This window comes from Orcinus orca, chromosome 16, assembly GCF_937001465.1.
Source record: "Orcinus orca chromosome 16, mOrcOrc1.1, whole genome shotgun sequence".
NCBI classification, from domain to species: Eukaryota; Metazoa; Chordata; class Mammalia; order Artiodactyla; family Delphinidae; genus Orcinus; species Orcinus orca.
This window is the reverse complement of record NC_064574.1, coordinates 78,807,678-78,821,026: the sequence shown is the minus strand read 5'-3', so window position 1 is coordinate 78,821,026 and position 13,349 is coordinate 78,807,678. Positions and strand designations below refer to the sequence as shown.

General features: G+C 43.3%; 1 protein-coding gene across 2 annotated transcripts in view; it reads right to left on the bottom strand.

Annotated features, from left to right (window-relative positions):
* The window catches only part of BAZ1B (bromodomain adjacent to zinc finger domain 1B), a 66,596-nt gene that overhangs the window by 2,893 nt on the left and 50,354 nt on the right, over window positions 1–13,349 (bottom strand). Inside the window, exons 14-17 of one of the 2 annotated variants that reach the window (XM_033426349.2) lie at window positions 6,658–6,805; window positions 5,430–5,577; window positions 3,480–3,592; window positions 1,027–1,172 (exon numbers count right to left, since the gene is read on the bottom strand). In XM_033426349.2, the coding sequence (XP_033282240.1) occupies window positions 1,027–1,172; window positions 3,480–3,592; window positions 5,430–5,577; window positions 6,658–6,805 (555 nt within the window). Of the gene's footprint in view, window positions 1–1,026; window positions 1,173–3,479; window positions 3,593–5,429; window positions 5,604–6,657; window positions 6,806–13,349 lie in introns of those variants that run through there. The other variant, XM_033426351.2, reaches the window with a different exon arrangement.

Sequence of the window (13,349 nt, the reverse complement as noted above, 5' to 3'; positions counted from 1 at the left end):
TGACTTGCACGCAGGGAGCGCTCTCAGCAGGGGGCACTAGCCCACCTGCCTCCTCCCTGGTGGACGGTGAGCAAAGCAGTGGAGGACATGCAGCAGTTGCTGTATTACAGCAGTCCTGCCAGGGGCCAGCTAGAGAGGGCCACTGTCACCAGGACGCTAGCCCTCTGAGAGCAGATGGACCTGGGATTACGGTCACACTGCGGATGAGTTTAAACAAGCAACTGCAGAAAGCCAGGTGGGTTATGGGGACCACCCGCAGCCAATTTTGTGGGGGTGGGGTGTCAGAGGGAGGAAAAGCAAAAGGTACAATTCCTTTCCTGGGCTCTCCCCTGCAGGCCTGCAGCAGCTAAGTGGCTAAAGAGAAAGGGGCGTGCCTCCCTTCCAGGTGGCAGGAACAGGCCGTGACTCACAGAAGTAGAGGCACAGAGTTGAAGGGGTTAGGGCCAGGCACACAGGAGGTGCCTGAAATGCCCTTTGAGCACCCTAACGGCTTGCTTTATGCCTCCAGCCCACCTCCAACTCCCAATTTAATCTGTCAAAAGAAGCAAATTTTCAAGAGCCTCTTTCTGTCCTTTAAACTTCAAGTGAAACCTAAAGTAAAACCACTAAAATTACATTGGTTGAGGAGCAGAGGGGAGGGTAATGTCCCTCCCATGACAATTGTCGGCAAAAGACCCAAGAGTAAGTGAGGCTCCAACATTGCTGACATTCCCACAACGGAGACCCAGCCCCTCTGAGCCATGGGAGACACATGGATACTATTTTAAAATCCTTAACAAGTCGCAGGCTGCCTGTTAACTAGAGGAGATGTTTGCAGGCTGCAGCAGGGGAATGCCGGACATAGCTGTTCCCGGAGGGCCTGCTGCCTCGTTTGCCTACAGGCCCATCCATCTGCCTCATCAGTCTCCAAAGTTAGGGAGGAGGGAGCAGAGGGGAGGCTCCCACCTGTTGCCTGCTGAATTCCTAATGCTGGAGTGGGGGATACGAAACAGAAATGCTGGAGGGCAGATGATAAATAATTCTTACCAGCTCATCAACCTCAGCCTCGTCTACAGGTGGCGCCTTCGGCCGAGACCTCCTGGTAGGATGCGGCTTCTTACCTGGTCGTCGGCCTGGCCTTGCTGCAGGGGCGATGACACCCTGCTTGCCCCGGACAGTCTTTCGAGGTCTCACTGAAATAAAAAATACGCATTCAGAGCAGACCTGAGGATGAAGGGAGCATGCCCATGGAAGGGGTGATACTCTGGACAAGCAAAGCAATGGCTTCCTTTGGTTAGGAGGTGCTCTTGCTATCCGTCTCCTGCCGACCTCACAGGACACTTTAAGGGCAGCAGTAGCAGATGGAAGAATGGGTACTTTTCAGCAACTGCCAAAGACCTTTTAAGAGTCTCTTCAGAAGGCCAGTTCCTTTAGTACGTCCACTCTCTGTCCCCACCCTGTTCAGTTACTCTCAGGAATGAGGGCCTGGAAGGAATCAATTGTAAACTGACTCACTTAGGAGAAAAAGCCACTTGCTGATGGGTCTGCCTGGGAATTCCTTCAGCCCAAGCTCAGCCTGAGAACGCATGTATTTACATGTAAGATGGAATCTGAGTGTGGAACAGATCCTGTTTCATAATTCCCAGAGTTATCCTATACTCACCACCACAATCTTTTCAGAGAAAAGCTGATACTTATGTGAAGTACTTATGTGAAGTCTGCCTCATTGAATCCAGTTTAAGCCTAGCCCAGTCCTGCTTTCTGCGATTTCTAAAAACCATAGACAGTAGGCCCGGCCACTTCCACAAGAGCCCTGCTCGGGATCCCACAAGAGAGAATAAAAACTACAAACGCACCCGAGGCTGCCTGTTTCTCAGGTTTACAACAGGCGCTCAATGTCAGACAAACCAACATTTCTCAATACATCTTCAGGAAACAACGCTCCATCAGGATTAGCTCAAGGCTGCTCCACTAAGCAAATTTTCCCCTGGAAAATGGGGAGGGGCAATTTGGAGAGAGATAGGGGTATACGGAGGCAATGATATAGAGAATCAATAGACAATGTTTTATATTCTACTTCCAGACCATGATGACCCCTCACTGACTATTTTAGGTTCTCTAAGTTGTAAGACTAGGCGAGGAAGAGAGGGTAAGGAGCTGATGCCAAGGATGAAATGATGGATGCAGGGAACAGCCACCGGCCCAGGGCCTCGAGTTGCACTAGGGAACCACATCGTTGGTGGCCTACAAGGCAGAGTAGACAAGAAGCTCTGAAGTTCCAAACACTTCCTGGATCCTTTTGGTAGACAAGGCCCTAGAAACCTGCAGAGGGAACAATTCCCTGGAAAGACGAATAACTTGAAAGTGGAAAGCAACCATTACTTGGAAAATAAACAAAATCAGTCCATTGCTATATTTAGAATCTGTTCCCAGACAACCATGCATCCAAATCACGACTCTGGCAGTACTCCGTGGTCTCTCTGTAATGCAGGGTTAATGAACTACTTGTCTCCTTACTCAGATACCTGAAAAATCATGCCTTGGGAACAAACAAAAGGAGCCCTAGAGGAATGAGAGAAGTGTAGGTGTCCCAAATGAAAACGCTGCAGGATCGGGGAAGATGGTAGCAGGGGTGCAAGCCCAAAGTCCTCAGGTTTTGACAGCACCAGTACAGTAAGGACCAGGAGTGCCAAACGTCCTCTCTCTCCTTTTACAGCAAGTACGACTGTCCAGGGAGTTATGATCTTGGGAACTGTACCTCTCTTGAAAAGCTCATCAAAATCTTCTGTCTGTATTAACCTACAAAGAAGGGTATATTTTGCAAAAAGGGAGGCTGTTAAAAGGCTCAACTACAGGACTTAAGGTTTAACAAAAATGACACGACTCTCAAAGCCTCAAAAAAAACGAACATGAGAGACTGAGTCAACAAGGTGAGTTTATGTGATGAGGCCTTTTCCCCCTACTGACATCTAGAGAGAAACAGATCTGAACCTTCCTAACAACTACGCCTAAACCATGGAAAAAAGTCTTCCCTTTCCAACTAGCAAATCGACAGCCCTGCACACTACAGGGAAGAGAAGAACCACTGCAACCACAGAAAAACAACTTCTTTAAAAGCAACACTGCACCAGAGGCCAAAAGAACTGCAAGAGACAGCAATGGGTCTAGACCCTTGTTACCCCATCCTCACACTGAGGGACTCAGAACCAGCAGACCTGTCATAAACAAGACCTGGGGCCTTGAATTCCATGAAATCTTGGACCAAGTGGATCTGCCAGTTTGATGTTCTGAGACCAAGCCACCCAACCTCCTTATAGGAAGGTAGTTAATTGGCATCTTGAAAACCCATTTAAAACGTGGCAGCAGTCGCCCCTCCACCACAACTTGTGAAAAAAAGAAGACGGCACGATGGCCTTGTTGGGTTATCTACCGCCAACCCAGTCTTTCCAAGTCAGCTTAGAAGACTGTGAGGTTAACTATGAAAGAAACTGAATACTTACGTCGCAAACCAGCCACCTCATAATCTTCCTCCCCCTCCTCCTCCTCCTCTTCTTCCTCTTCGTTGCTCTCATCATCTTCGCTGTCCTCAGAGGCAGACTCTTCCGTATAATTCCTGTGGGGGGAAAGACACTTGTAGAGAACACGGATCTAGGCCGAAGGGGTCCTAAGAAAGGTAAAGTCCCACATAAATTGTGGCAACTTTTCCCTCTTCACAGACTAGACAGATTTCATGCTAAGGGGAGGGAACCTGAATCTAGGCCAGGACACAGGAAGCAGAATGAAAACCTAAGCTTTAACAGAGTGTCTCCTCTATCAGGCCCCAAACCCTTTGGCTACGATATTAATGGCAGCAAAAACCAAGACCAAAATGCAACCCCCACCCCTCAACATACAAAACAAAACTCTGTTCCTTCTGTCTCACAAAAACAGCCAGATAATGTAACATTTCAGGTATTAAAAGTTGTCCCCAGTGCTGGGGTGGACTGAAAGGATAAACAGCCCAGACAGGTGTTACTCCACCTTGATGGCCCCCTTCCAGGAGCTGAAACAGCTTGCAGATGACCATAACATCAAAGCACTGGTAATCCCAGCTCAGAACAGCTGGTCCAAAGCCTCACCATTTCAGAGCGGCAGCCTCATCTCTCTAAGTGTAGCTGGAATGGAGTGAGAAATAACCGAGTAATGCTGTTAGGCAGGGTCAGGATCAAACAGCTCTGACCTTTCAAAGAGACACCAAGCCAGACTGCTACAAGCTGCTCTTCTACAACCTCAAATTTCAACGTGGAAAACAACGTTATTAACTTTAGCAAACATTAGGCGTCTCCTCTTTACAAGGCCCTATGTTTGGCCTTACTGGGATGAGGATGAAGAACAAAGCACCACCTCTACTCTCAGGGCAGAAACAATCTCATAGGAAGACAGCCGTGGATAAAACTGACCAAAAAGGCAAGATGCATCGAAAAACAACTTTGGACATGGAAAGCTGAACTGGAACACAGAGGAGGAACAAGTAATCCTAAGGATGTAAGGATGTTTCCAAAAAGCAGTGAAATTTTAGGTAGGCCATGGTCAGTTTAGCCAGGTGGGAGTTCTGGGGACAGGGAATATTCCCAGCTGGGAGGAAAGCACAAGAGGCAAGGATGCACAATGAACAGCCTGTAACAAGCACACAAACATGGGAACAAGGGCTTAGAAAAACATCAGCTAGTATTACATAATGAGAGTCTCAAAAGCTAGGCTAGGGAGTTTGGACTTTACTCTAGAGGCAGGGGGAAGATCGAAGTTTTTGAACACGACAGTGACATAAGCAAATCTTTGTCTTATGTAAACCATTCTGGTATCACCATAAGAGCTGGATGGATAAGAGGGAGGAAGATATGAGGTAGAGTTGAGAAGCCACTGAAGGAGCCCAGATGAGAGGTGGAGAGGGCCAAATGACAGCAGGGACCATGGGGAATGGACATCAGGATTCTGACTCATTAAGACATCTAGACACTGAATTGATAACATCTGGCAAGTTGAATGAATATGGAGACGGGGGAGAGGAAGACACCAAGTTGACACCAAAATTCTAATCATGCTAAGGAAGGAAGAGTAGGTACAGGTAAGGAAGGTAGTGAGTTTCAGGATTTTTAGCAGTGACTGGCTGCAGAAGTCATCACAAATTAAGAAGTGGGCGAAGTGGAAGCAAACAAAGGATATGTTATTTGAGAAGAATGTATGACCAAGAAGACATAAAACACAGCTGGTAATGAAAACAAGAAATGTCGACAATTAAGCTAAAATTAAATCAGAGCCCTTTGAGCCCCCACTGTAATACCTTAAATGATGGGGCTCTGCACACAAAAGATGAACTTAAAGCTCCTCAGCATCATTCAGTTTGAATAACCCAAGCTCAAGTGTAACAGCTATTTATTAATTTATTTGTTTTTAAAAGAAGAAATTCTCACCTGCCACGGGAGTTGCGCCTGGCAGTGGCAGGCTGGCAGGCTGGGCACTGCCATTCACCATCTGGTACTTCATAGAGGGCCGGCCTCAGACAAAACAGGTGGAAGGCTTTATTACACTCGTCACACAAGATCAGCTTGTCATCCTCACCTGCAAGGAGATAAACTTGTACAGCACTGTAGGGAGTGGGGCAGTAGTCAGTGAGCTGTAAGGAAGAGCTGCTCAGCCTCAATTAACCCAATGGAAGAACAAACATTCTAGTACACTGCTACCCCATTTTAAAAAAACGCAGTCATCTTCTGAAAAAAAATGTAGCATTAACTAGACTATAGGTAATTTAGGGTTCAGGTCTTCTAACTTATATCCCCAAATACTCCGGGCTGGAAGACGACAGTTAACATTTACTAGGAGATAGCAAAAAATCAAGCAGTAGCAGGAGATTTTTGCTGCCCCTGTCCCACTAAGAAACGAATCTCCCATGAAGTATTACATTTTTTGCCCTTCCTCCTCCTCCCCGACGACACAAATGCTTCCCAACTCATATCTGATATGGTTCTCCTAAATCATTCGGTTTCCCTACATTTGAAAATACACCAAACCAATTTAAATGATAACTTCTCCTCTCCAACCTTCATTCTGCATCAGTTTTTAGAGCAACTGAATGATTTTACATAGGTCTTTTCATCCTTGTAAAGTAAATCACAAAACAGCTTTAGCCACTGAGAAGTCAACCACTGGGGGGCTTTTAGCCATCTAGTTCCTTTTACACATAATGGGGCTCTAAAAGTTCTCAGCATTAAACAGTCCAAATGCTTCGCTCTGTAGGATTCCATGCCAGAAGGTCCAAACCCAACTATTCTTCACAACGTTCAAATACTGCCCTCTACTGGTAGCACCCACCTTACTTCATGGATGACTAAAATTAAGAGATAATGAGAGATTTAAAATTTTAGTTAAAACTAATTTGTTCCCTATAGAAAATCTAAGAATTGGCGAGATCAACTGCTCTTATTTTATACTCAAAACTGAGGCACAAAGGGCCTGCTGTGATTTGCGAGCGTGTGACTTTAACGACTAGCATTTTATGGACTTTCAGGAGAAGGTAAAATCTGGCCCACCACCACCACATTTAAAAGTTGTGTACACAGAACTCTTGAGGGATAAAAGATCTTGCAAATGGAAGTCCTAGTGCCTAATACACTCAGATAAGCAACTCTGATTTAAATATACCTTTCTTTCGACAAACTTTGCATCTAGCATTTTCTGCTGACATATCCCATTTGATACAGGCATCAAGCATCCCAAGTAGAACATGCATTCTGGAAAAAGTCTGAGCTTCACGGATTGCTGTCTTCCATTTTTCCAGAGCAGATGCGACCTAAACAGAGACCAAACCAGGCCAGCATTACTACAATGACTTCAAAGACATGAAATGTGGATTTTTCACATAATACTGACAGTATACACAGAGAGAGGACTACAACTAGGTAAAGATACGAGAGCATCCTGATACATTCACCTCCTAGAGCTCCTCTGGTCTAACCCATTTATCTTACAGAACAAACCAAGGCTCGGAAGGGTGGAAAAAAGTTGCCAGAGGTCACACAAAGAATTCAAGGAGGGGGAAATGACTAGAAACATGTCACTTCTAGTGAAATCAACTTAAAGATTCAGTATCATTTAAAAGCAGGAACATTTGTACTGTGTAAATAATGCTAGTATGCAACAATGTCATGTAGCTTGGTCAGTAAGATTATCAGTTTCTGCACTAATATGTACCATAATCCCAGATTATAGGGCCAAGAAATAGTAAATAGTATCTATAAAGCATTCTATAATTCTTAAAAGTATTAAGTACTGATATGAAATATTCTCTTGACTTTATCACCAACTTCTAACTTAAGTGAAATCTGTAAAGTCCCAGGGGTTGGCCTGATTTCATTCTGGGCAGTTACTCTCAGCATAATCCACACTGTCTCCACTCATCATCAGAAAATGCAAATTAATTTAGAATTAGCAAAGTAAAAGAGGATGGAGAAAAAAGTAATTAGGAATTTTCAACCCTCCCTCTATAAAATATACATTCTGAGGAGGAACAAAAATGCCATTTTAGGATAATTCATTTATTTGTATTGCTGTTTTATTAATTAAAAGGTGACTTTTGGGGATGTTTTCAAAGCACTAAAAAAGCCTAAACAATTAGGGTGAGCATCCATGTAAACAAATGCCATTATAGGGGACATCATTCTCAGACAGTCAGAAAATACAACAGAGCTGGACAAGGTAAAGCTTCGGCAGTATACCAGAAGCTGAGAGACTAGGTTATCTCACTCTCATCTACCTTGTGGAGGTCATACTGCTTAACTCAGTCATGACTGAACTAAAGTTAGCCATGCTGGCTACTTTTATTATACAACCTGGCTAGCTCTAGCTAACTGACAACAGCACTGCTTGGTTTCACTGCCCTGTCCTAGGCAAAAAGCCTATTTTAAGTAATAGTCTTCCTCCTTTAAGAAAGGCCTGTTATCCCTGAAAGGCCACAGCTCAATTTGAAATAGAGCTGCCAAGGGACAAAGACAGTTGAGCTACTTCTGAACCTGTAGTGTGAGAGTTCAGGGAGGGGACCAAAGGCTGTCTATTCTCTTTCCTATAGAAACAGAGAACCACTGAGAGCCTTGTGTGTATAAATTTATGAATAATGAGGATAAGTAACAAACACATCGAAAAAATCTATTTAAGAGGCTGCTAAAGTTCTAATGGAAACTGACTCATTCCTTACTCCAACCTGCAGTGAAGATATTTCAACATCTGCCTTTGAAATACAATTTCCTTCCTTCCCTTTTCAGAGCTCCTCAGTAGGATGTAAGATCTACAATCACAGGTGCCTTGCAGGTCTTCTCCCCTAATGTAATGGAGAGCTGACATACGGTACCACAGATTCTCTTACTGTAATAATTAATGCAAATCTCTTCATTCAGTGGAACATATATTTAAGAATTTCAGGTTTGGTTCCTAAAAGAGTGTTATTGAGAACACTCAATTAGCCAAGGAATGGTTAAAATGGGCTTTGCTGTCCTCTAGTGGACAGTCAGATGCACAAAAGCATTAAAAAAATCATCAGTTGGGCTTCCCTGGTGGTGCAGTGGTTGAGAGTCCGCCTGCCGATGCAGAGGACACGGGTTCGTGCCCCGGTCCGGGAAGATCCCACATGCCGCGGAGCAGCTAGGCCCGTGAGCCATGGCCGCTGAGCCTGCATGTCCGGAGCCTGTGCTCCACAACGGGAGAGGCCACAACAGTGAGAGGCCCGCGTACCGCAAAAAGAAAACAAAAAAACAAAACATCAGTATACAGTACTGCTTTTTACTTATTTCCTATAAATTATAAAATCTGAACACCCAGCACATGTGCCCTCATTAAAAGAAACAAACAAAAATCTGAAAGAGGGGCTTCCCTGGTGACGTAGGGGTTAAGAATCCGCCTGCCAATGCAGGGGACATGGGTTCAAGCCCTGGTCCGGAAAGATCCCACACGCCTCAGAGCAACTAAGCCCGTGTGCCACAACTACTAAGCCTGCGCTCTAGAGCCCATGAGCCACAACTACTGAAGCCCATGCGCCCAGAGCCCGTGCTCCGCAACAAGAGAAGCCACTGCAGTGAGAAGCCCGCGCACCACAATGAAGAGTAGGTCCTGCTCGCCGCAACTAGAGAAAGTCCGCGCTCAGCAACAAAGACCCAACACAGACAAAAATAAATTTTTATATATATATATATATATATATATATAAGAAAACTGGAAGAGATCTTGAGAATAAGCTTATTTAGCTTCATTTTAAAAACAGATTTACTGAGATATAATTTATATACTATCGATAACAAGTTCCCCCTGTAAAGTGTACAGTCAATGCCTTTTCATATATTTGCAGAGTTGTACAACTATCAACATAATCTTAATTTTAGAACACTCTCATCACCCAAAAAAGAAACCTTGTCATTCCCCATTCCCTACCCTAACCCACCACTTCCCCGGCCCTAGGCAACCACAATCTTCTTTTGCTTTATAGATTTACCTATTCTGACATTTCATATAACATGTGGCCTTTTGTGACTGGCTTCTTTTACTGAGCATAATGTTTTCTAGCTTCATCCACATCCCAGCATGTAACAGCACTTCACTCCATTTTAACTGCTGAGTAATACATCCATTTTGTTTATCCATTCATTAGTTGGCAGACATTTGGATTGTTTCTGCTTTTTGACTATGCTGAATAACAAACACTGCTATGAATGTCTGTGCACATGTGTGTAATGTTCATTTATTATTTTTCGTGAAAAGAAAGTTTGCCCAAGGTCTCACAGCAATTTAGGGCCAGGTCTCCCAATCCCCAATCCAACGCTCTGGCATTATACATTAGATCCTGTTTCATCCACTGAGTTATCCATCTAGACCAGCCTCGTCTCCAGCTAGCCTCTAATTTCGAGGGCGAAAACAATAGGCACTCAGATTTTAAAGAACATCTTAAGTATCCTCCCACTGCACAAAATTCCAGTCCAGAACATTAAAAACAAAACAAAAAAACCCCACCATATCGAAGACTTTTTAAAAACACAGGAACAGCAGCAAGATAAAGTTTTGACATACAACACGGTAGCATCAAGTAAATATTCTGTTTTGCAGTACTGCTGGGAAGCTGGACATACAACGCTGATGAAAAAGTCAAATTCTTTAGCATATTTAAATGAAGTTGGGACCTAGTTAGAAGTGGTAGAAGTGCGTATAACAAAATCAAGGGGAAGCCACCTTATGTGCAAGTCACCATTAATCCCTTTACCTAACAGTAAAAAGGCAATATATCTTGGCAAGAATATAATGAGGCTTCAGACCATATTCTTCCATAAAAGAACATTTAAAATGGAAAAACAGATAATCAGGGACAAATGCATCCAAAGCAAAAAGAGTCTAACAGAACCCGGGATTTGGCCAAATTATACGTCTTTCCCATTTAATGCAAGAAAATGAAATAAACATTAAATATTTGAAATAATTGACTATTACAAAAAGGGATTTGAGAGATAATCTACTTTTTCAAATAAGGAAACTGAAGCACAGATTAGGGACTGATATTAGCTCATGCAACAACCTAGTGCCAATTGAAAAAACCCTGGCCCATGCTAAGTGGAAACCTTCAAAGCAAAGGACAGTGGAAAATTTCAGAGCTGTGGCAAGGCTGACCTTCGGTGGGGAACTGCAGGGCATAATGCCATTTTAATGGAGAACATTGCTGAACTACTTAGTAGGCAGCCTAATTGATTTTCCAAGAAACTCTTCCATGTTTTCCATTTGTGTACTATGTGTCTGGGCCTCAAGGTTAAATCTGCAAAGTGCTCATATTTTCCTCCCCAATCAATCTAAGAATCGTCTCATATGACAAGCTAAAAAGAGGTTACTTCGCTATGGGGTTAAATACTAAAAAAGAACTTAAATGAGAACTCTACAGCTACTAGTTCCCAATGAGAAGAAAAATTTTATTGAGTCAAGAAATGGCAAGGAAAGATCACATCAAGAAAAATACTAGGACTTCCCTCGCGATTCAGTGGTTAAGACTTCGCCTTCCAATGCAGGGGGCCTGGGTTCCATCCCTGGTTGGGGAGCTAAGATCCCACATATCTCCCTGGCCAAAAATCCAAATCATAAAACAGTAGCAATATTGTAACAAATTCAATAAAGACTTTACCTGTATGAAATCTCTGAGTCTATGCCATGAATTAATAGTTAAATGTTTATCTAACTGAATCTTAGTTCTCTACTCACCTCTGACCCAACATGTTCTTTCCTGTATCACATATCACTCTTGGCCTCAGGAAGAAACCCAGGGGGAACATGACAACTGTGTACAGCTACCAGAGGAGCTTTAGAGAGTAAACTCATTCTGTGTAAACTCAGGGCAAAACAAGGACCAGCTGTCAATGATGAGAAGGCAATTTCAGCTCAACCTAACATTATGTCCACCCCGCTTCCACAACCTAATTAATTTCTACCTGTTCTTCAAAAATCCAGCTGATAGATTCTCTTCTCTGGGAAGTTCTAAGCTGCCCTGGTATCCCTCACAGGAGAGCCAAGCACTGCTCTTTCTCAACATACTTGTCACTCTACTCCAACCATCTCTCACATTCAGAGTTCCTTGAGAGCAAGGACTTCCAGCTTCTACTTATGACCAAAACCCCCAGACTTTTGCACAATGACTGGCACAGGCAAGCCTTTACCAGATGTTTGTGAAAGAAAGGAAAGGAGGGAGGGAGGGAGGGAAGTCAAAAACAAGGGAAAGTATTCCACTGGATAATGGCTGGGACAGCTCCCTTAATGTAGTATTTTCAAATTCTTTTCTTCACAAGTAATCTTAAGCAGAAATCTAGTACACAAAACAGAAAAAAATGGAGCTGCTAATTATCCTAAAAAAGAAAAACCAGAGACAGCATAATGTTCATCAATAAGGAATTAGGATGTTAAAAAAACAAAACAAAACAACAACAACCAAAAAAACCCAAATACCAGGATGATCTATACGGACTGACAGAGCGAGAGGACAGATGCCTAAGATATGTCGATGAGTGAAAAACTGCAGAATATTATGCAGAGGGTTCCATTCTGTAAAAATCCAACAAAACTATCTTTGTATGTACACAGAAACACGTCAAACTATTAAAGAGTGATGTCCTTGGGTGGTGTGTGTGTGTGGCAAAACTAAAATGGGAATTGTCTCATATCGTATCTACCTCTCACATTTGATTTACTTACAATGAGCTACTTCTAAAACTAAAAAACCCAGAAAACTGGATTATACACATACAAAAAAATGAAGTTGGACCCTTATACTATATACAAAAATTAACTCAAAATGGATCAAAGATCTAAATGTAAAAGCTCAGACTATAAAACCTGTAGAATAAAATACAGGAGGAAAGCTTCATGACATTGGATTTGACACCAACAGCAGAGGCAAAAAAAGAAAAAACAGGTAAGTTGAACTTCATCGAAGTTTAAAACTTTTTGCATCAAAAGACACCATCAACAGAATGAAAAAGCAGGTAATTCCCCGGCAGTCCAGTTGTTAGGACTCCGCGTTTCCACTGCAGTGGGCACAGGTTCAATCCCTGGTCAGGGTACTAAAATCCCACGTGCTGCTCGGCACGGCTAAAAAAAAAAAAACTGAACAAGCAGCTCACGAAATGGGAGATTATATTTGCAAATCATGTATCTGATAAAGGATTAATATTCAGAACATATAAGGAACCCACACATCTCCCCACCCCACCCCCACAAAAAAATTTAAAAATAGCCAAATGACTCAGAAAGACATTTCCCCCAAAAGATAAGCAGCCAATAAGCACATGAAAAGATGCTCAACATCACCAATTACTAGGGAAATGTAAATCAAAACCACAAGGTAGGGCTTCCCTAGTGGCACAGTGGTTGAGAGTCCGCCTGCCAATGCAGGGGACAAGGGTTCAATCCCTGGTCCAGGAAGATCCCATGTGCCGCGGAGCAACTAAGGCTGTGAGCCACAACTACTGAGCCTGTGCTCTAGAGCCCAAGAGCCACAACTACTGAGCCTGCACGCCATAACTACTGAAGCCTGCATGCCTAGAGCCCGTGCTCTGCAACAAGAGAAGCCACCATAAGAAGCCTGCGCACCGCAACAAAGAGTAGCCCCCGCTCGCTGCAACTAGAGAAAACCCACGCGCAGCAACGAAGACCCAACGCAGCCAAAAATAAATAAATAAAAAAAATAAAAATTAAAAAAAAGGTGGAAGTGACCCAAGTGTCCACCGATGGACCAATAAACAAAATATGGCCTATACACACAATGGAATATTATTCAGTCTTAAAAAGGAAGGAAATTCTGGCAAATGCTACAATGTAGATAA